Source organism: Amphibalanus amphitrite, unplaced genomic scaffold (genome assembly GCF_019059575.1).
Source record: "Amphibalanus amphitrite isolate SeventyFive unplaced genomic scaffold, NRLGWU_Aamphi_draft 000631F_arrow, whole genome shotgun sequence".
Taxonomy (NCBI): domain Eukaryota; kingdom Metazoa; phylum Arthropoda; class Thecostraca; order Balanomorpha; family Balanidae; genus Amphibalanus; species Amphibalanus amphitrite.
Window position 1 is genome coordinate 132,859 of NW_024882125.1, and position 22,267 is coordinate 155,125.

A 22,267-nucleotide genomic window follows, 5' to 3' on the forward strand; every position below is an offset into this window, starting at 1 on the left:
ACACGAAGGTACTGCTCCTTAAATGCAGTGCATCGTAGTGAAAGGTGTTAAGAACTAGCGCAACAAAAATGTGCGCTGTTATGTAGAATTATTAGGTGAAATCTCTTTTCTCAGTAGACTTATTTCGACAGTCTTAAGTGCAAAAGGATCTAGGTAAAATAACAACCCACACAGGCAGGTATGTTGATGTTAGAGTTCTCCGGCAAAATGGACCCCTCGTTTGGGCTGAGACGGACGGCCCGGAAGGAGTGATGGGACGGTCCTAAAGAAGTGATCGGACGGCCCGGAAGGAGTGATGGGACGGCCCAGAACGAGTGACATTGTCATTCTGAAGTGAGAATGTTGAACGTCCCATAATAGGTAGCGGGACGGACGTCCCGGAAGGAGTGAGATTCACATTCTGTGACGAGTGATGATGAGTCAGGAATGAGTAAGATGAACATTTCGAAAGGGGTTGGACGAAGGTCCCGGAAATAGTGCGATGGACTTTTCTGAAGAAGTGAGATGAACGTATTATGGGTAGGGAGACCCACGTTTTCGGTGGAGTGAGACAGGACTACTCCTGCCCTGGTGTGGGCTCGTGGGAGAGGGTGTGGAATTTGGTCTATGGATGCCGTTTGGGACGAACCGCTCGTGCCGTAAATGTGAACGCCGTGTAGAAGAGGATGGACGCCGTGTGGGAGTGTGGACGCCGCGCGGGGGCGTGTGGACGCCGTGTGGGACGGCTCCTGTCTGTATCGATTGGCGGACGCGCGGTTCGTTTGACGGAACGACTCGTCGAAGCGGTGCGCGGCACCGAGCGGACGGCGGTCGCTCTCGTCGGACCGGCTGCTGCGTGTGACCGCCACCGCAGTGTGTCGACGACCTTGGGCGGCCGGGCGGCGGCGGACGGCCCAGTCCCACACTGCACTGAGCGGCGGCCGGCCCAGTCCGACACTGCACTGAGCGGCGGCAGTCCGACTACACTGCGCTGAGCGGCGGCAGTCCGCCGACACTGCACTGAGCCGGCCCAGTCCGACACTTCATCGAGCCGGCCCAATCCGACTACACTGCACTGAGCGGCGGGTGGCACAGTCCGACACTGCACTGAGCGGCGGTCGGCCCAGTCAGTCCCAGACTACACTGCGCTGAGCGGCGGGTGGCACAGTCCGACTATACCGCCCTTCCCGGCCCAATCCGCTACCCTCGCCGTCCGTACATACTGAGCCGTGAGCCGGCAGCGGCGGACCCCCGTGGCCGGCCCAGTTAGCGGCAGCCGCACTCTGCTGACCCGGCCGGCAGCTCTCGTTGGATTCAGTGTTCTCGTTTCTCCGGCACGGTTGGGCGGCTATCCGGCGGCGAACCGCCCACTCACGGTGAACGGCCGTCCCCCACCGGTCAGTCATCACACCACGAACTGCAGCCGCTCACTGGCTCGGCTGGTATGGCTTTTTCCTTTTCTAATCAGCATTCCTAGTCGCTGATGGGTGTGTTATGTAAGTTCCTGCAGGCTGCAGTGCAGGTCTCTGTGCGTGGACAGTGTGGTGTGCGGTCCTATGACTACGCTCTACAGAATTGTACTCTCCCGGACCACAGTGTGTCCACTCGGCTCCAACAGTCTTCTTCACAGCTCCTTACTGGTTGCTCCCTTTCTCGTGGCTTCCTTCCGCCCCCACCCCACCCAGTTATAGTTCCTCTCAATTCTGCTCTCTGGACCCCTCCGTCTCGTGTACCTTTACCGTGTACCGGTACCATCTATTCTGTACCAGCATGCATGTACCGGCGCGGTGACGGCGGACCGCGGAGGCTGTCCGTCCGTCCGTCCGTCCGTTGACCGCTCCACCTGTCACCGGCGCCGAGCCCCCCCCCCCTCCCCCTGTCCGCTGACCCACTGACCTTACACGGTGGTGCCACGGACGGCGGCTGAGTCCTGCCCCGCCCCGGGGAGATGTCACTCGGCCACAGACCCTGTCATCGGCGCCTGAGGCTGTCACATACACCTCGCTCTCCTGCCTCGCGTTTTGCAAGCGCGGTATTCTTCGTTAGGTGGGCGGTGCGTCAGTCCGAGTGATGTCACCCGTCCCCCGCACGTCCCACTCCCCGCGCTCTGTTTGTCCCGCTCTACCCCGCCCCATCCCGTGCCTCCGCCCCGCCCCTCCGCCCCCTCCCGTGCCTCCCCGCCCCGCCCCTCCGCCCCCTCCACTGTCGGCGCCGCCGGCGAGTGCCGCTCCGAGGGCCGGCCGGCGCCGCTGGCTGCCGACCGGACCGCCGCTGCAGTGTCGGTGGCCCGGCTAATGTGGCCTTGACCGCTCGACTACCGGCAGAGCGGCGCAGTCGGTCGGTGTCGGTCCTCGGGGCGGTGTGCTCTGTTCAGGAGCGGCGGCACGTGCTCCGCCGGGGAAAGGGGTAGAGCGTTGCCTGGAGAGAGGGGAAAAGCTCAGCTCGTTGGGAGGAGGAGTGGTCACCTCCTGCGGCCAAACTTGACAGGAATGGCCGACATTACACTGACTGCAACGGGCGCTCTGGCAGACCAGCATTATCGCAAGCGGCAGACCAATATTATACCTTGCAGTCCAGACCAGCACATCATCAGTCACTTACAGACCAGCACATTATCAGTCACCTACAGACAAAGGGACGGACGAACGGAAGGGTGGGACACCCGTGCGCAACACGTATTGCCTGCTTGCATCAGTCAGCGTTTCGTCCGTTTACTTTGTGGTGTTGTTTTATCTGCGCATTAACGGTCGACGAAGGTCGACCTCTGAGGCACAGAGGCTCGCCGATGGAACCAGTTTTCAAAGGGTCTACCGGGAAAATCAGTTTCCCAAGGGCTCCGCCGAGAGGATAGGTTTCTGTGGACTGCCCCGCTGTGATGATGTTCGGAATGCACGGGGACAGGTAGCCGTTCGCCAGTGTGGCGTGGCGCCTCGAGTGAGTACTGGTACGGTCTTAGTGCGTGGAGGGGCTTGGCGCTGGGCAGTCAGCGCCGGCGCAACTCGTCTCCGGCTCAGCTGGGCTCAGCACGGCTCTCAGCACTGCTCAGCTGGGCTCAGCAGCACGGCTCTCAGCACAGAGCGGGGCGCGCGGTTCATGGCCCAACTCCCTCCGGTAATGGTGAGAAAACAGCCGGCGCTGTGAGCCCGCTGGGCCCGAGTGGTGAGCGGGCGCCACTCGGGCCGTCTGAAGTGAGCCGCCGGCGCGTGTGCACCGAGTCGCGGTGCTCTGCGGCCGTGTCGATGGCCGCGCTCGGAGCCGATCGGGGGCTGACACGACCGAGAGACGGAGCGGCGGCGGCCGGCGTCGGCCGGCTGCCGACGTTATTTATCACCGGGATCAATACTGGACGGCTCACTCACTCAGCGCGACCTGCCGCGCGCCGCGGCCCGTCCGAGGACTGCTACCGCTGTCGGAGGGTCGGAGAGGACCGGCTACTGTGGCTGTCGGAGGACCGGGTATCGCCGCAGCCGCTCCGAGGACCGGCTACCGCTGTCTGAGGACCGACTCCCGCTGTCGGAGGACCAGCTGCCGCTGTCCGAGGACCGGGTACCGCTGTCTGAGGGTCGAAAACCGGCTACTGTGGCTGTCGGAGGACCGGGTATCGCCGCAGCCGCTCCGAGGACCGGCTACCGCTGTCCGAGGACCGGTACTACCGCTGTCCGAGGACCGGGTACCGCTGTCCGAGGACCGGCTATCGCCGCTTTGGGGTCGGAGGACCGACTGCTGCCGCGTCGCGCTGTCGGATTACCAGCTACCGGCGCGGCCCGGCTGAGGTACTGCCGCCACGTGGATGGGCTACTGCCGCCGCCACGTGTTTGGGCTATTGTCGCCACTGCTCCGAGGTGTTGCCAGTTGACACCACGTGGATTGAGCTACTACTACCGCCGACACGTATATGAGCTACTGCCGTCACTGCTTCGAGGTGGTGCCGCCACAAGGATTGAACGGGGCCGGGGTACTGCGGGTACTGCGGGACAGGTGTATTAGTTTAACTGACAGTGTGAGGACGCAACCAGGGGTCCTCCGCATTGTCGCCATCCTCGCTGTCCTCAGTGCGGGACTGAATCGGTCGGCGGGTCAAAGCCTGTTATTGTTCGGATCAGTTGCCAGCCGGTGGAATCTCGATGCCTGGAGATTACGGCCTCAAAGCCGCAGTCCGATGCCTGCAAAACAGGCGTCTGCAGTGCTCTGAGCGGTTTGCACAGGTATTAACTCCGTCGCGGAAGTGTTATCGGGACGGCTGAGCGCGCTGCTGCCCGCCGCCCGGTGGTTCGCAGTCGGCCGCAGCCGCAGGGGTATGCTGATAGGCCGAGCCGAGCCAGTGGCCGCTAAATGTCCGCTCGCTGTATTAAAGGTAGTGTGCCAGCTTTCCTGGACCGTAAGGAGTTAATGGCCCAGATAAGGAGAACAGGATTTTTAGAACTAATCCATACCTTCAAAACTCATGGAAACGTCTTAAATTCTTCAAATTTTGAAAATTTAACTGGGTTCAAACATTAAAATTTAACTGGTTGTGTGAGAAAGATGGAATGAAAAATATCGACGGCACAGGTGGTAGCTTGTGCTTTGAGTTCATAAAATTTAATGCCGAATTGAGTTTCAGAGTGTTTTGCACAGTGGCGCGGGAACTTCTTCCAGACTGGGGGGGGGGGGGGGGGGGCTGAACCATAATAGAAATCAACCTAGGGTACCCCCAAATCTAGTTTTCTCACCGGTTTTAGGCCACTTGTTTTTCAGACCTTGGCCTTTTCAACAACAAAAAAAAAACGAAAATATTTTTTAAAAAGTGAGGTATTCCGTCTCAGCTGAGTGAAGAAACTACCGTTTTGGCAACCTGGAGTAAAGGTTTTAATCTGCCAAATGAGTTGCCGAGCCAGTAAAATAGGTGGATTTTTCACTGACATGCTTTCTTCCTTTGTGACCCACAACCCCTAATTTGGGGAGGACAAGCTGGCCAACGGTTCCTGGCCTCATGAAACGTTGTGGGGCACCGCTCCCACGGCCGCAGAGTTGTGGGGGCAAGCTTCCCCCACTGCCCCCTCCCCCGGTTCCCACGCCTATGTATGAATCTATGAAATTATGTTGGTAGATTTCCGATTTCCATTCCTCCAGCTGGGGGGGGGGGGGGCTCAAATACATAACGAGCCCCCCCCCCCCCCAGCCGAAAAGCTGGGGGGGGGCTCAGCCCCCGCTAGCCCCCCCGGTTCCCGCGCCACTGGTTTTGCACACCACACGATTAGTTAAACGACCCCCAGCTGCTACAAAGCATGGGCCCAGTAAAGATTGTCACAGTGCACATAAAGGGGCCCTCCGTTGCTTCTTACTATATTTCGTTACCGAGGGCCTTAGACGCTCTGTACCTACTGCTGCTTCTTTTCATACATTGGCAGCCGAGATCCCCGCTCAGTAGCAACTTCGAGAGTCGGCTGTCGCAGAGCCGCTCTGTCCGTGCCCGTCCCTCTGAGACGCGCTGTGCCGGCCCGCACCCCACTGACGGGCGCGCGCTGTCTGCCCGCTGTGCCGCATCCAACTGACGTTCGCTGTGTGCCCACTGCCCACTGCCGCGCTGTCTGCCCACTGCCCACTGCCCACCCCACTGACGTGCACTGCCTGTCCTATGTCCGCACCCCGCTGACGCTCTCTGTCTGCCCGCTGTGCCGCAGCGATGGACTCGCCGGATGCGACGCTGCAGTTCCAGTTCCAGTGCGGCCTGGACCGCGGCTCGGTCACCGTCGACACGGCTGGCCTCACGCTCAAGACGCTCAAGGAGCACGCCTTCGACTTCCTGACGCACAAGGTGGGTGTCTGCCGGCGGGCGGCTGCCAGCGGCCGGCACGCTCCAGTGCACTGGGCGCCGCGCCGGTGGCCTTCATTGGCCGTATCGGCCGGCGGCCGCTGCCAGCCGGCGACGGTCGCGTCGGTCTCGGCGCCCGGGCCTTTGTGCCGCCGCCGGACCGGTCGGGGGCCGGGGGTATATGACGGCGGTAGGCTGGGCTGGGCCCCAGCGGACTGGCCTGACACGGGAGGTCCGTTGTTGGGTTGTGTGCTCCTACCTACTCGTAAGTAGGAATATAGGCAATAGCCGTGGGTTGTGTGCTCCTACCTACTCGTAAGTAGGAATATAGGCAATAGCCGTCGCTTTGTGAATGCTTGTTTTCTGTGTTTGTTTTCGCCGGTAGGGAGACCGCAAGTATATTTAGCTATTCGCAGTTGGTTTGACATCTGCCCTGGAAGGCGAGGTTTGGACTGGGTCACTGGCTGTCAGCGAGCTCGTGGTGCGTTGCCAGTTTTCCTGCTTGGCGGTGGTTTCGGGAACGCATTTTTTACCATGGTCCGTGTATTTTACACGGTTGTCTATTGTTGTATTTTGCGCAGGCTGGTCTGTTGTATTATGTACGATGGGCGTTGTGTAATGTGCATGGTGATCTGTTGCTGTGTATTGTGCGGGTTGTTGTGCTGCATTTTGTGCGATAGGTATGCGGTTATCTATTGTATTTTGTATGTGGACGGGTATTTGTAAGGTGCTCCATTGCTGTATTGCGTATGGGCTGGTCTGTGGCGGTATTTTGTATGTATGGTCTTTTTTACCGCGGCGGGTGAGCCGGCCGAAGTTCCGTCAATATTGACCGGTCGCGGGCAGAGGGCCGGCCGACCGGCGCGCGCTCTGTGTACCGAGAAAGGAAGGCCGGAAAGGAGAGACAGCGGGAGGGAGAGAGAGAGAGAGAGAGAGAGAGAGAGAGAGAGAGAGAGAGAGAGAGAGAGAGAGAGAGAGAGAGAGAGCGAGACAGAGGAGAGGACCAGTCATTGGCCCTGACCCTGATCTCAATCTTGACCTGACCTACTTGGATGGCCGTTCGGCTCACACGGGCGCCCGGCCGTGACCGTGACCCTGACCGTGACCGTGACCTGGGCGCGGAGAGGGCGGTGTCGGCGCCCGCCGGCCGGCCGATCCTGTGTCCCGCCTCCTTCCCCGTCTTTATCCCTGTCCGCCGTTTCCAGAGTCGATGACCTGCCTCTCGGTCCCACGGTGCACTGCGGTGCCACTCGGCGCGCGCCCGGACCGGCCCCGGCCGTGCAGACCGGCTCACAGATGGGAAATCCCCAGCCAGAGAGCACGTCCGGCATGCCAACCGGCCGGCGAGTCGGCGAGCCGTATATGGCACTGAACTCGGGGTGAGTCAAGTTATTAAATAATTTTACCAAATGCAGCTATTTTAAGAAGACCACCAACGTGTGTCGTCAACATCCTGATAGCCGCATACTGTGTCGTATCCCGATCCCTGGGTAGCGGGTAGTAGCCCCGTGCCCCGGTCCCTGGTGCTGTGCCGTATCCCGATCCGTGGGTGGTCGGTAGTGTGTAGTGTGATTCCAATCCCCTGCACTGGGTAGTGAGCGTATTCAGATGCCGGAAGATGCCGCCGACCCGACCCGCCGAGTGCCGCGCATTCCTCCCACAGCAGCGCACCGTGCCCGGCCGTGACGTCATGGCACCCAGTGGCGTCATCGGTGACGTCACTGTCCGATAAATAAACCATCGCCGGGCCGGCGGAAATGTCGGCGCGCCGCACCGGCAGGTCGATCTCAGCCGTACCGATGATGGGCTGTTTTTGCGGTGCGTTTTTTTTCTGCCCGAGATGGCGGCTGCTGTGTGAGCCCCGTGGAGTGGTAGAGGCGGTGCGGCGGCGGCGGCGGCGGCTGCGGCGGCGCTCTCACCTCGCTGTACTGGGCGGCGCGGCGCCTCCGGTCGGCCGTCCGGTCTCCGTCGTATCCGGGTGGCCGCCCCGGCCGCGGGCTGGGCCGCGCCGGATGTCACCGGGCCCCGGCGGCCGGTCTCGTATGACGTGAGTCCGGGACGGGTGTCGCACCGGCCGGCGACCCGTCCCACCGGTCATTGAGGCCGACAATGGCGCCGGCTGCCGGGTGGGCGTGGCGGCCGGCCGTGTGTCGCCGCCGCTGTCGACTCCGCGCGGTGCCAGCCGGAACGACTGGCGGGCGGTGCGGAGGCCGGCCCGCCGCGCCGCCGCCTCGGCCTTCGGTGTCCGTGTGCGTGTCGAAATGCGGGGAATACCGGGAGACCGCAGAACTGCTGCCAGACGCCCGGCCTTTGTGACACGAGGGTGGGTGGACGGGGGCGGGAAGAGTCGGCTAGAGGTCTCAATCTGATGCCTCTTTGTATTCCATCACCAAAACAGTGCCAATATGGTGTTCGGATATTTTTGTTGGTGCCTTATATTGCCATTATTACCTTAGTGCGCTGTAAAGTTGCTTTTCTTTACTATCCTGCATAACTTTGGTTGTGTATATTCGCTATTCCAACCAATACTTCGAAATCGACATTAATACCAAAAGAATGTAGAACGTTTGTGGACGGCGCTGGGGGAATGTGGACGGTGAGATGCGGTGTGTGGACTGTGGTTGTGGAGCGCTCCGGCAGAGCTGTGGTGATATGAGGTGTCCGCTCGTTCCCCGGTGGGTGCGGACAGCGGCCCGTACCGGACACCCGGAGTGCCGGCCGCGCCGCGCGCCTCCGGGACCGGTGGATCCGGTCCGGGGCCGGCCCGGTGATACGGCAGCCTTTGGGGGCCGACCAGGCTCGTTATCGGGCGGCGCTTATTTCGGGCCCGCTGTGGACCGTCCGGAAATAGCTGCCTATCTGTGATGTATGACGCTATTTGACGACTTGGCTACTGTTTGCTCGGAGCAGTAATGACACCCACTGCTACCATTCGTATATCCTGCTCGTATAGCGCGGACCCGTCACTTGTGTAGCGCCGCCTTTCCGCTATGGCGAAGTAGGGCGTTTGACCACGGTCGATCTGATGGACGCCTATTGACAGAACCTGCTGTCAATGGACTTCCCTGCGCGACTCGCCGCGGGCTGTCGCCGCTCTGAGTTGTCCACTGAGTGGGGCTGCTCCGCGCTCAGGGCCGGCCCGCCCTGCACACAGCGCCGTCGCTGGCCGGGCGCTCCGCCAGTCGTCACCGGTCGCCGCCGACTCAGACGTCGGCCATGCATTTACCATCGGCGGCGGCGCTGTGGGAAGTTTGCCGGGCGGCCGGTGCGCTGAGGCTAATGTCAGGACGCTGCACCTCGGCGGCGGGAGCGACGCCCGCCGGCCGCCGCCCGTCGGATAAAGGTCAGACGGTCCGCCGTCGGACCACAGCGCCCGAGTCGACTGGGAGGCCGCCGCCGCTGTACTCGCCGCCTTCCATAACAGCGGAGCTCAGAGTGAACCGGCACTCGGGAGTCGGGACGCCACTCTCGCGCAGCTCTGGCTTCCGAGTTCCGCACCGCACATTAGTACTGACTCATTTGTTACGTGAATTTTCGTGGCAGTGGCCTCGGCCGCCGCTCTCAATGTGCAGTGACCAGCCGCTGCCACTGGTAGCATCATCATGGGGGGTCTATCACCTCGCAGCCGACCGTCCACCCCAGGGAGACTACTGGTCTATATGTACGGTCCTCCCCAGGGAGACAGCGGTTGTCCGCGCAGTCCACCCCAGGGAGACACTGGTGGTCCGCGCGGTCTCTGTTGGTCCGTATGGTCCACTAGTGGTCCGCGCGGTCCGCTGGCGGTCCTCTTGTGACCCCCAGGGGACCGCCACCCGGACGCTGAGCTCGGGTAACCTATGGCCGTCATTTGCCGGCGATCATGCGACGGGCGGTAACGAGGAAATGGCATTCCTGTGTCGTGCCGGCGGCGTGTCCCGCCTGGCACGGTCAGTCGGCCGGGCGTGCGGTGTAGTGTGCAGTACCCAGCCATTGCGTCTGAGCCACACTGCCACACCGGGGCGTCTGAACGTCTCACCGAGCCGGGCCGCTCTGGAAGTGCGGCGGCTCGGATCGACCGCGCTACTGAGAGCTGATTGACGCCGCTGACAGTGTTGCTGATCGCCAACTGACGACAGTGGTAGTGCTACTGATGTCAACGCTGTCAACTGACAAAGTGACAAAGATCCTGGTCACTGAGTGACTTCAGTGACCAGTGTTCACGGTGTTTCTGTCAACAAAATACATAAGTTACAGTGTTGTTTATACCCAACTGACACTGCCAGTGCTTCCGATCATCAGCCGACGTCAGACCGGGTGCTGGAAGATGACGTCAGCGTGCTGTGTGTGTTGGATAAATAGTCCATCAAGGGAGCAACACGTAATCAATGTCGCTTCACCGTGCAACGGCAAGACATGACGATGGTCGCTGATGTGACTAGTTAGTAGTTGCTGACGTTTTTGGTTCGCCATTCCACCGGAGGGCGGGTTGTGCTATGGCTACAAGCTAGTCGGCCACACTGACATCTTAGGACCTGCTGGCTGCTACATACAGATAGGTGCGGAAGGACATCTTTGGGTGATATTGCTCAGTTCTGGGTCACATTAGGTATGCCCCGTTCATGCTGCAGAGCTGTCAGCCTGTGAGCCGCAGTAGGCGCACTTGCAGACGACGTGAAGCTCCGTGCGAACTGCGACGGGTGGCTTGGCATATTTTCTTGTGCTTCGGTTTTTTCTAAGTGAAGGCCGACACTTGCTTAAGCGGACCAGAAAGACGGTCTCACTCTTTTCCAAACCAGAGAAGATGACATTTTTATTGTCTGAACTATGTTATCGTCTCGCCGGTTCCCGCGAAGGTGATGTGCAGTGGAGCGGTCCGACCGGTGGAATGTCTGTGCGTGACCGGTGATCCGGCGATAGGTGCCGCGGATGGTCGGTCGCGGGGTATCGGTCGCCGCATCTGGCACGCTGCCGGCCCAGTCGGCTGGCGTTCCGCTGGCGATGTGGAGAGAGGAACCGTTAGTCGTGCCAGCCTTGACGCCCAGTTCCCACTCCCATCCGCGCACGGGTCTGCTTTACCTTTGGCTGTGCACTGGTGTAATTCCACCGATCTGTCGTGTTCTGGTGGTGGTCCGTGGCCGTCCGTTTTTTTTTATCACTGTATCCATTCCGTCCATTCCTTGCCCATCGTATGTCCGCCCCTCTGTCCGTCTTTTGTGTGTCTTGCCCACCTTTCCGTCTGATCGTCCACCTGTTTGTGTCTGAGTGCTGCCAGCGGCCGGACCATGGCCTGTTCTGGTCTATCTAACCGTGCTTGTGTGTCTGCCGTCAGCGGCCGGACCATGGCCTGGTCTGTCTGACCATGTTTGTCTGTGTGCCGGTATCGGCTGTTCTGGTCTGTCTAACCGTGTTTGTGCCCGTGTACCGGCAGCGGCCGGACCATGGCCTGCAGCGGCTGCCGGAGAACCTGCTGCTGTTCCGGCACGACCCGTCGGCGGCGGCCGTACTGCAGCTCATCAACTCGGTCACGGACGTCACCACCAACAGCCTGGTGGAGATCGTCATCAGCGGTCAGTGCCTACCCCTGCCTACCACATTCTCCTGCCTACCACACCGTCCTGCCTACCACACCGTCCTGCCTACAACACCGTCCCGTCCACAGTGCCTGCCCGTGTGGGTGTAGGACGGCTGTGTGACGTCTTCCCGTATGGTTAGAACTGGCCCCGTACCGTCTGTCTGTGTGTTTGGGTGGATGTGGTTGCTTACCGCATCCCTGTGAGCATTTAGCCTGGTTCCGCACAGTCAACTCGCCAGTCTGTATGGATGGATGCTGGCTTCGAATGTACCGTCTGCCCTGTGGCTGGATGGTGCACCGCGCCGTACCGTCTCCCGTTTGGCTGGATGGTGCGCCGTACCGTCCCCCGTATGACTGTATCATGCACCGTGCTGCCTGCCGTCTGAGTGATGCACTGTGTCGTGCCGGTCCGCTGTGTGCCGTCTCGGGGCTGCAGTTGCGCGCTGTCAATAGCGGCCGCTCGCTGCGCTGCGTGTGACGGCGTCATTACGAGCTGGCGGCCTTCCCCGCGCTTAATTAGCACCTTTTTCCGGTATGGTAGCAGCGGTGTGCATTGTTGAGGCGTTCTGCGGGGCGGCGGCGCGCGGCGCGACGCTGCAGCGGCTGTGCCTGTGCTGCCCTCGCGCCGCTCTGTCTCCGACCAGTGGCTCCCGGCGCCGGTCTTTGGTCTGTCCGGCTCCCGGGACCGGTCTGTGGTCCGTCCGGCTCCCGGCGCCGGTCTGTGGTCTGTGTGGCGCCGCGCCGAGCACTCGCACCGCACTCGCACCGGCCCGACTCCGCCCCGAGGCTGTACCGGCTCTGTGACCCATCGGACACCCTAAAGACGCCTGAGCCATGGGTAAGGTGTCCTCTCCCGCAGCCAGCACAGTCAGAGCCCACCCATTCCACCTGTTCCACGAACTCTTGCCTCTGCCCAGACCCCCAGTCCCGACTGTGGCCTCCCCCCACTCCTCCACCAATCTCGACTGTAGCATTTGTCAAGTTCACATGTCCAAACTGTAAACTCTGCCCAGTCGACCAATTTCGACTGTAGCTTCTGCCTAGTCCATCACTTCCCAGTGCAACTTTAATATATACACCTACGTGGTGTCCCCTGAAACGGCTCGGCTCCACACGGGTGGAGGGGGCGGCTGCACTCGGCTGGTCCGCCGGAGCGGGGTGCATCGGCTGGTTGGCACCTCGAACCCGTGGGAGCTGTCCCAGCTGTGTATTGTGACTGCTACAGTCTCCCCCGCGACCGAGCGCGTCCCGAGTCTTCCTGGAACGGCCGTTCGACCTGGGTGCCTCCCCTCCCCCTCCCCGACCGACTTGCCTGTACCCCGATCGGTCGTCCCTTGTCGTTCCTGAACGACCGCCCGCCTCGTGTCTTACCCTCGACCCCGACCGGCGAGGCGGCTAGTCACTGGCTGTTGTTCCCCTGCCGCCGGTCGGAGTCGGTGGCGATGTGTTCCGTTCTGACGGTGCAGACCAGCCCCTACGCCGCACTGTCTGCCTTAGTTGGAGTCCCAATTCCCAATTATGTTCTAGATTGTCCCACCTAGAACCTAGTTTAGACATGAGTCTCAGAGAGGACGACACAGGCAGACGGGAGATCTCCATCACATGTAGCGCCAAGGTTAATGATGCACAATCATCTTTAGTGTAGCGTGTGGACGTTTGATGCCAAGGAGACACCTGTTTTTACGATCGAAGTGTGTTCGTTTCTGACGACGCTCAGTGGCGTATGAAGCGTCACCTCTGGTCCGGGCCGATCTTGGCTTTGGTGTTTCCCATCGGTAGCATACAGCGCGAATGTTTCGTGGGTTTGAGACTGTGTGATCGTGGAGACCGTGTCCCATCACTTGTGAACAACAGGACTGTGTGGAAGTGGGGGACGGGGGTCTTTCACTATGAGCCTGCTGGTAACAGGGCTATGGGAGCTGCTTTGTGGAACTGGGGGGCGGGGGTCTTTCACTGTGAGCCGTCTGGTATCAGCTGCTGTGTGGAACTGGGGGATGGGGTCACTCACTGTGAGCCGTCTGGCAGCAGGGCTGTGTGAGCTGCTGTGTGGATCTGGGGGACGGGGTCACTCACTGTGAGCCGTCTGGCAGCAGGGCTGTGTGAGCTGCTGTGTGGATCTGGGGGACGGGGTCATTCACTGTGAGCCGTCGGTTAGCAGGGCGGTGGGAGCTGCTGTGTGGAAGCGGAGGACTGAGGAGCGCTCTGTGTGGCGGTCGGCGCGTTGGGACTGAGCGAGCTGCTGGGTGAGAGGAGTAGGACGGGGTAATGCTCTGTGTCTGGCAGCAGGGCTGAGCCGGATGCTGGGTGGAGGTTGGGGACGAGTTAGCGCTCTGTGTGAGCCGTCACCGCTGGGTTGAAATGGAGACGGTAGTGGACCGTTCACTGTGACCGTCTGGTAGCAGGGCTGAGTGACTGCTGGACGGACCTGGGGATGGGGTACCGCTTTGTGTGGCCCTCTGTGACCGAGCCGCCGCGTCTGCCGACAGCCACCATCACACAGCAGGCGGCGGTGGCGCTGGACGTACGGCCCCACGCGCTCTACATCCACTCGTACAAGTCGCCCACCTTCTGCGACCACTGCGGCGAGATGCTGTTTGGCCTGGTGCGGCAGGGACTCAAATGTGAAGGTGAGTGGACTGGAGACGCGGCCCCGTCACCGGAACACGAACAGCTCAGGGCTGTGAATGTGCTGAAGGTCGATGTTAGTGATTTTCAGCATGCGATACATAGTTTGGTAATGGGTTATCGTGAAAGTACCATTTATCTGGAGTTGGTGGATCGATGTGACGACTTTTGTGGTCAGCAGAACAGATACTTGCACCTCAGTACGTATGCCCGATGTTGACCAGCGATTTCCGTTCGCGTTTCTCATAGTTCCTGGTCTGCAATTCGCATCGCGGATCGTTTTGAGAGCCTTTGGCGCATTGTGGGTCATTTCTGACTCCAACGCGCGTCTTGCTCCGACCCGCTGACGCGTGCCTCCCCTGCTGTCGGCAGGGTGCAGCAAGAACTTCCACAAGCGGTGCGCCATCAACGTGCCCAACAACTGCCTGCCGCGCGAGCGTCGGCGCAAATCATCCTCGTCCCACCTGCCGCAGTCGTCCTCCGTGACGTCACTCATCTCACACGCGTCCGAGGACTCGGTGAGGACCGTCTGACACCGCTCCCGTGTCTCCAAGCCTGACCAAACTCACCCGACCGCGTGCATGGCAGGGTGTCATTGATGACCCTCCCGAGCTAGGCTGTAGTCATTGTTCTTGACGCGAAATACAGCACTTTGGTTGCAGTGTGACGTTGCGCCGGCCGCTCCTTGTACGGCATTGGAAAGAGAGGGTCTTGCAGTCTTTTATTATGACAGCTGTCTGTTCCGCAGCTGCCAGAGGGTCCTGGTGATATGTACGGAGGCGTTCAGAGAGGCCAGGCTGTCTGCACGGCAGCTGACCGCTCTCCGCTGGTGCTCCGTCCTGACCCTCCCTTCCTGTTGTGCTTCCCCTGACCCGTCCCCCGTCTGTGTCTGCGTCAGCAGGGCACGGCCATGTCGATGTTGAACGGCAGCACAAAGTCCCGCTCGCCGTCGCTGTCCGGCCGGCCGCCGTGGACAGAGCGTGAGATCGCCGGCCGCATCGGTATCCCGCACACCTTCGTCGTCCACTCGTACAAAAAGCCCACCAAGTGCATGCTCTGCAACAAGCTGCTGGTCGGCGTGTACAAACAGGTACGGACGGGGCGGGGCTAGGTGTGTTGGTAGGAGATCGGCGGGGCGGGAGTGGACGGCAGCGCAGGGAAAGAGGTCGTCGGTGGTGATGGGAGTGGTTTGACATGATCTTGAAGATGAGATAGGAGGACGAGGATTACATAAGGGATGCGTTTGCGAACTGTCGGGAGTTGTGAAATTATTTTACAGATAAGACACCGCTTGCTCTCTAATGTTGGTTAATAGCTTTCAATGCATCCAAATCAAGTTACGTTGGCTTGCTTATCCGTTATCGTCGAGGGTGAAACGTTTCGTCATAGTGACTATGGCTGTCTCTGCTCTGTCTGGCTGGTGGGAAGCCCGTTATCTGTAATGCCGGGCTGAATTCAGCGTCTCTGCCCTCCGCCTCACAGGGTCTGCAGTGTCGCGACTGCAAGTACAACGTGCACAAGAAGTGCGCCGACCGCGTGCCGCACGCGTGCACGGGCGACGCGCCGTCGGAGCCGGGCGCTCGCAGCCAGGAGGAGGACGCCAGCGACGCCGACTGCGAGCCGGACGCCGGCGAGCCGGACGAATCGGAGGAGGACGAGACGGAGCCGGGCGGCTCGCCGACCGGGGGCCGGACCGGCGGCGGCGAGCCGCCCCCCGACCCGGCCGCCGACACCGACAAGGAGTCGCTCTGCACGTGAGTGGAGAGACGCCCGGGTGGGATGGGGTGGCAGGAAGGCCGTCTGTGCTGCGGGCAGTCTGACTGTGGAAGGGAAAGAGTGTCTATCTGTGGTGTTTGCTCCTGTGTTTATCTTCTAGTGAGTCGCGAAGAGGCAGATACTGCCGGCAGTCTGATCTGGTCTATTGCTGACAGTCAGTTCTGGGCTATTGCCGACAGTCTGCTCTGGTCTATTGCCGACAGTCTGCTCTGGCTCTGCTCACAGTCTGATCTGGCTCGGCCGACAGTCTGCTCTGATCTATTGCCGGCAGTCTGTTCTGGCTCGAGCGTGCAGTCTGGAGTCTGGCCGGGTTTCCCGATACCCTGGCCGGGTGCCCAGCGGTTGCCTTTTATTTTCAAACATTTGTAATTCGCGGTGAGGCATGTTTACAGCCGGCGTTCCGGCCGGCAGAGTTTGGTGGCACGGGTTGAAACCGAATGGCACGGCGTGTTAAAACGGAGACGGGCTGGAACGGGTTTGGATAGGACGCATCGGATGGGGACGTAGACGGATTTGAACGGAATGGGACGAGCTGAGCGAAATGACGCCCGATTGCGACCAGTCATGATTGAGTAGAGTCAAATAGTGCTAAGCGAAGGCGGTGTTAAAACGGACGACTGCGACTATATTAATGGATGTGAGTCACCATTCACCAGGGAATGTGATTATGAGCGACCGAAGAACCAGTCTTTGTGGATTAGCGGAAAACGTGTGGCTGGCCGGCCGGCCGTGGTCACGCTTTTACGATGTTAATATCGCTGCTATCATGAGGCCGATTGACGAGCGGTCTGCTCAATTTGATAGCGTCATCACTTAAACTTTATATCCAACTGCTTTTGATGCATCTGGGTGGCAGTAACAGCACGTACCGCGTGCCCATTGAGAGGTGTTAAAAAGTTGTAAACAATCAATATTATTTCGCTAACAATAACATTGTAGTGGCGGGGCCAATTGCACTATAACTTGTCCTGGCTGTGGGGACCTAGCGGGCGATTCATTTGTATGCGCTAAGGTAGGGCAAGTGAGCACTTGCAGAAATCGCTTATACATCTGAAAGGCGGTTGGGTCATTTGCGCTCAAATATGGAAGGCTGGAAGGGACTGACTAGATAGGTGAGCCGCACAACTTAGTTGAGATATCACTTCGCGCATGCGCTCGTGCAGTACCCAATACATAATGCGCTCGCTCGTTGGTCGCCCAAAAGGGGGTTGCTGGTTTATTTTTCAAGCTGGGTCCTAATTGTTCTCGCTCGTTCGTTGCCCACAAATCTTGTTACAGGCTTACAGAAGCTGGGCTCTGCACACGGTCCTTGTATCGTTGTTACGCCGTTGTGAGACCTGGAAGCGGTTCAATGCCATCTCTCGCCGCAGGCAGTATGAAGAGCGCCACTGTGTTTTGCTCGCTGCGCTCCTCGTCTGATAGATACGGGCGCGGCTCGCTCGCTCTCTCGCCTCGAGTGCGTATTGTCGGGAGATGACGCTGAAGAGGCCTCGTTTGAAGTGGCCGCGTCTCTGAACAGTAGCGCTTCCGGTGGTGGACGCGTGGCGCGGCCGGTACTGGGACAGTGGGGAGGCACCTCCTGCAGTGCCGCCGGTACTGGGACAGTGGGAGGCAGCTGCTGCAGCGCCGCCGGTACTGGGACAGTGGGAGGCAGCTGCTGCAGCGCCGCCGGTACTGGGACAGTGGGAGGCAGCTGCTGCAGCGCCGCCGGTACTGGGACAGTGGGAGGCACCTCCTGCAGTGCCGCCGGTACTGGGACAGTGGGAGGCACCTCCTGCAGCGCCGCCGGTACTGGGACAGTGGGAGGCAGCTGCTGCAGCGCCGCCGGTACTGGGACAGTGGGAGGCAGCTGCTGCAGCGCTGCCGGTACTGGGACAGTGGGAGGCAGCTGCTGCAGCGCTGCCGGTACTGGGACAGTGGGAGGCTGCTGCTGCAGCGCCGCCGGTACTGGGACAGTGGGAGGCAGCTGCTGCAGCGCCGCCGGTACTGGGACAGTGGGAGGCTGCTGCTGCAGCGCCGCCGGTACTGGGACAGTGGGAGGCAGCTGCTGCAGCGCCGCCGGTACTGGGACAGTGGGAGGCAGCTGCTGCAGCGCCGCCGGTACTGGGACAGTGGGAGGCAGCTGCTGCAGCGCCGCCGGTACTGGGACAGTGGGAGGCAGCTGCTGCAGCGCCGCCGGTACTGGGACAGTGGGAGGCAGCTGCTGCAGCGCCGCCGGTACTGGGACAGTGGGAGGCAGCTGCTGCAGCGCCCCCGGTACTGCTGTGGGAGGGGACACTGGCGGAGGTCGGTACCGGAGTGAGCGGACGGCATCTCTCGGCCGTGTATGGTGATGAGCTGACGGCCGCCCCGCCCCTGTTTCAGGAGCGAGTCGCAGAACATTCCCGTCCAGCGGCTGTTCCAGTCGGTGAAACACAAGAAGGCGCCGACGGTGACCATCAAGGAGGGATGGCTGGAGCACTACACGGGCAGGAACCCCGAGGTAGGCGGCGGCGCTCCACCGGGCCGGGGCGCGGAGTGGACTTCGGGGGCGGTGGTACGGGCCAGGCCTGGGGTGCCACTGTGGCTGCTGTTGTTATTGTTGATGTTGTTACATTGCTCCTCGGGCTATCCTACCACCCACCGAAGCCCAGAGGCTCTTGGTGCCATATTTAGTCGCGGCACAAGGCCGCCACGGCCCGGCCGTCCCGCATCCACACGGATGCTGCCGACGGAGCCTGCCTGCCAGGCAAGGGCGTCCGAGCAGCACATGCAGCTCCGGTGTGTCGGAACTCTCGACACACCCGGCAGCGCGCCGCTGAGCGGGCTCTCCCTCCCGAGGACGACCCCTGACCCTCTGTCGCGTCTTTTTACAGAAAAAGCGCCACTTTTGGCGACTGGATACCAAATGCTGCACCCTCTACAACAACCACATGGACACCAAGTTTTACAAGGAGATCGCCCTCTCCGAGATCCTGGCGATAGAGGCCAGCAAACCGAACGGTAAGCGGCGCCCAGCGCACCGGTCGGATGGGGAAGTGCGGGGGATGAGCGGGGCGTAAAACTGCTGGAGACGGCCAAAGAACTGCAGGTGCCGGCGGGGAACTTCAGGGATTCGGCGGCAGAATAGAGATACGACTGGGGAACTGCAGGGGATGGGCGGGGGACGGCCGGAGAACTGCAGGGGATGGGCGGGAGAATAGAGGGACGACTGGGGAACTGCAGGGGACAGCGGGGGACGGCCGGAGAACTGCAGGGGATGGGCGGGAGAATAGAGGGACGACTGCAGGGGAACTGCAGCGATGGTCGGAAAACTGTACGGGACCATGGCACTTTGTTAGTTATTCGTATTTGGTGCTGTAGCATCAAAAGACTGAGATGAGAGACAGCCAGTGGTCGGGTGTTTTGACTGGACCTCTCCGCCTCTGCAGACGACTCGTACTCGTTCGAGCTGCGCACGGCCAACCTGGACTACTTTGTGCTGGAGCGTCCGGTGGCTGCGCAGGGTCCGCCGCCGCCGGCCATCACTCTGCCGGACGGCACGGCGGTGGAGGCCGGCAGAGACTGGGAGCAGACGATCCGGCAGCTGATGCAGCCGCCGGGCGCTGCCGCCGCGCCGCCGCCGTCGGCCGCCCAGAGCGGCGCCGAGCGCGACACGGCCGAGCCCGACCCGTCCACCGACATCACCACGCTCTACCAGATCTACTCGGACGACGTGCTGGGCTCGGGCCAGTTCGGCATCGTCTACCGCGGCGTGCACCGCACCAGCGGCAGGCAGGTGGCCATCAAGATGATCAACAAGCTGCGCTTTCCCAACAAACAGGAGACCCAGCTGAAGAACGAGGTGTCCATCCTGCAGACGGTCTCACACCCTGGAGTGGTGAGTGGCGCGCTCATAGACCGTTAGACCGCCCTCTGATAAACTGTTCTCTCATACCTACTGGTCTCGCAGACTGCTCTCACACAAACTGCTCACATAGACTACTCTCACACAGACCACTCTCACAGACTGCTGTTACAGCAGCTGAGGTCGCCAGTCAATTGGTGATGCCTGACGCGCTTTACTTCCAGCTCATAGAATATGCCATAGATGTTTAGCCGTATATATCTGCTATGAGTCGGCTCATTATGTCCAGCACGGCCATGAAAATCAGGGCTGTCCGCATATCAGCGCCAGGGTGGCTGCTACCGGGTACGGTGGGCGCTACCCTGAGCTTGCGTCGGTGACCGGCAGGCGGCGCACAGGTCTGATTGTGTGTAGTTACGCCGGTGACCGGTAGGCGGTGCGCAGGTCTAACTGCTCTGACGGCCGTCAGGTGGTGCTGGAGCGGATGTTCGAGACCCCGAACGAGGTATTTGTCGTGATGGAGAAGATGGAGGGCGACATGCTCGAGATGATTCTCCAAGCCGAGAAGCTGTGCGAGCGAAAAACACGCTTCCTGATCACACAGGTAGGGTTGTCGGCGGCCACGCCCTGTCTCCGCGGTGTGCACTTGTTCCCTGACCGCCAGTGCCCCGTGGTCATCCCCCAGACTCCTTCTAGGCTCCAGCAGTACCCTGAGTGACCGCCAGTTCTCTGTAGCCGTATGTATCCCTAGCCGCCAGTCTGGGTTGGTCATATGCATCAGTACTCCTTCGTATTGTAGATTTCTCATAGCCTGAAATATCAAACCAGGAGAACCACGCACAGTGTAATATCTGCCTGTTCCGCCCCTATGCCGCCTTGTAGCTGTCTTCGTGTACTGTTCTCTGGTCCGCTCGGCCCCCGCCCCTGCCCCCGTCCCCTGCCGCCGTCCGTGGCACCCCCACCCTGCCATCGTCCCCTGTACCGTCCGGTGACCCGCCCTGCCCCCGTTCGTGTGCTGTCGGGTCCCGTCCCCCGCCCCGCCGCCGTTCCCCTGCCGCCCGTGACGTCACCGGTGTCCCCCCCCCCCCAGATCCTGGTGGCGCTCAAGTACCTGCACAGCCAGAACGTGGTGCACTGCGACCTGAAGCCGGAGAACGTGCTGCTCGCTTCCAAGGAGGAGTTCCCGCAGATCAAAATCTGCGACTTCGGCTACGCCAAGATCATTGGCGAGCGCTCGTTTCGGCGCTCGGTGGTCGGCACGCCCGCCTACCTCGGTCAGTCGCCGGCACGGTCACGGAACGCACCACGATCATAGTGTTACAGTCACGTTGACCTTTTACTGTCACAGTCACGGGAAATGTTAGGGGCTCCATATCACGGGTACCATATCACGGTCACGGGAGACATGTGGCGGTCTGCGGTAATCTGCGCTTCTTTGCGACGGCGCGTGCGTCGGTGGTCTCGTAATGCAGCGGTGGGTGTGAGGTGCCGATCCCGGAGATTGGCACCGCTCAGGCGCCGCACCTTTCCCCCGGTACTCCCCCGGTGTGGTGTAATCACTCTGCTATCGCTCCAAACGTATTTGCTCTCATTTCGTTGGATATTTTTTAGTCTGTTCTTGCGTCACAAATCGGTGATCCCTGCGATTTAGCACTTCAGTGCTGCCATCTCAAGTAGCTGGCAATGTTGACTTTGTCTGCCAGAGTTCGGCTCCAGGGGGGTCACATAGGCACTATCGCGTGGGGTCGCGCTGTGCCACTGCGTCCTCCGCTCGCTATCGACGCCGTGTCGTACGCGGTGGGCAAACACTGTATGGAGAGCTGGGTGACATCACCTCCACCGGCTCGAACGGTGACAGGGTGTCGAAACCGGAAGGTACAGTGCAGCACGGTGCATGGGCGGGTCCCACCCCAGCCGAGCGCCTACCGGCCGGCCGGGTCTGTCCGCCGCCGACGGGCCCTGGCGCTCGCTGAGAGACCGATACCCCGACCCTCGACTGACCCCCGGACCCGTCCCCGCCCGCAGCGCCCGAGGTGCTGCGCAACAAGGGCTACAACCGGTCGCTGGATATGTGGTCGGTGGGCATCATCATCTACGTCAGCCTGAGCGGCACGTTCCCCTTCCACGACGACGAGGACATCAACGACCAGATTCAGAACGCCGCCTTCATGTTCCCGCCGCACCCGTGGAAGAGCATCAGCCAGGAGGGTAGGTTGCCGACCGGCTAATAGGTGACGTGTGCGTTACCCAGCTCTGTGCCTGCCGCCCCGTCTTCCGTCTGTACCGTCCCCCGTCCGCTAGTTTCACAGCGTTTGGGGGGAGTACATTAACAAACTAAGTTCGCGTAGGACGCATGACGATGAGAAAGCCCAGTGGAGATGAATTACCGTGATGTGTATGTCTCCTGTCGTTATTCACGTCAGCCACTGGTTCCGTGTTCACTGTTCAATTCTTACCTACCTTTGTATGCTCATGTCTTCCCCAAAATACCCTTCCGTTCTCCCAGCTGCTTCTCCTACTGTCCAGTGCCCCCCTCACGTCCCTCCCTCTCCCCTGTCTCAGTGTCTCCCCGCTGACGGCGCCCTCCCCCTCCCCCCGGCAGCGATCGAGCTCATCAGCTGCCTGCTGCGGGTCAAGGCGCAGCGCCGCTTCACCGTCGACAAGAGCCTGATGCACGTCTGGCTGCAGGTATGTCGCCTCGCTGCTGTACCCCTTT

The 22,267-nt window shown here is 60.8% G+C and overlaps 1 protein-coding gene across 3 annotated transcripts in view; it reads left to right on the forward strand.

Moving 5' to 3' along the window:
* LOC122363640 (serine/threonine-protein kinase D1-like) overlaps positions 1-22,267 on the forward strand; it is a 40,269-nt gene that overhangs the window by 16,275 nt on the left and 1,727 nt on the right. For 2 of the 3 annotated variants that reach the window (XR_006253397.1, XM_043333145.1), the window contains exons 2-14: positions 5,643-5,776; positions 11,181-11,319; positions 13,811-13,951; positions 14,322-14,467; positions 14,848-15,039; positions 15,432-15,703; positions 18,090-18,207; positions 18,581-18,707; positions 19,136-19,584; positions 20,021-20,155; positions 20,642-20,825; positions 21,577-21,759; positions 22,154-22,239. Coding sequence is in view for 2 of the 3 variants with exons in the window: in XM_043333145.1 (XP_043189080.1) it covers positions 5,645-5,776; positions 11,181-11,319; positions 13,811-13,951; positions 14,322-14,467; positions 14,848-15,039; positions 15,432-15,703; positions 18,090-18,207; positions 18,581-18,707; positions 19,136-19,584; positions 20,021-20,155; positions 20,642-20,825; positions 21,577-21,759; positions 22,154-22,239 (2,304 nt within the window). In the remaining variant the exon portion in view is untranslated. The remainder of the gene's footprint in view (positions 1-5,642; positions 5,777-11,180; positions 11,320-13,810; positions 13,952-14,321; positions 14,468-14,847; positions 15,040-15,431; positions 15,704-18,089; positions 18,208-18,580; positions 18,708-19,135; positions 19,585-20,020; positions 20,156-20,641; positions 20,826-21,576; positions 21,760-22,153; positions 22,240-22,267) is intronic. The other variant, XM_043333146.1, reaches the window with a different exon arrangement.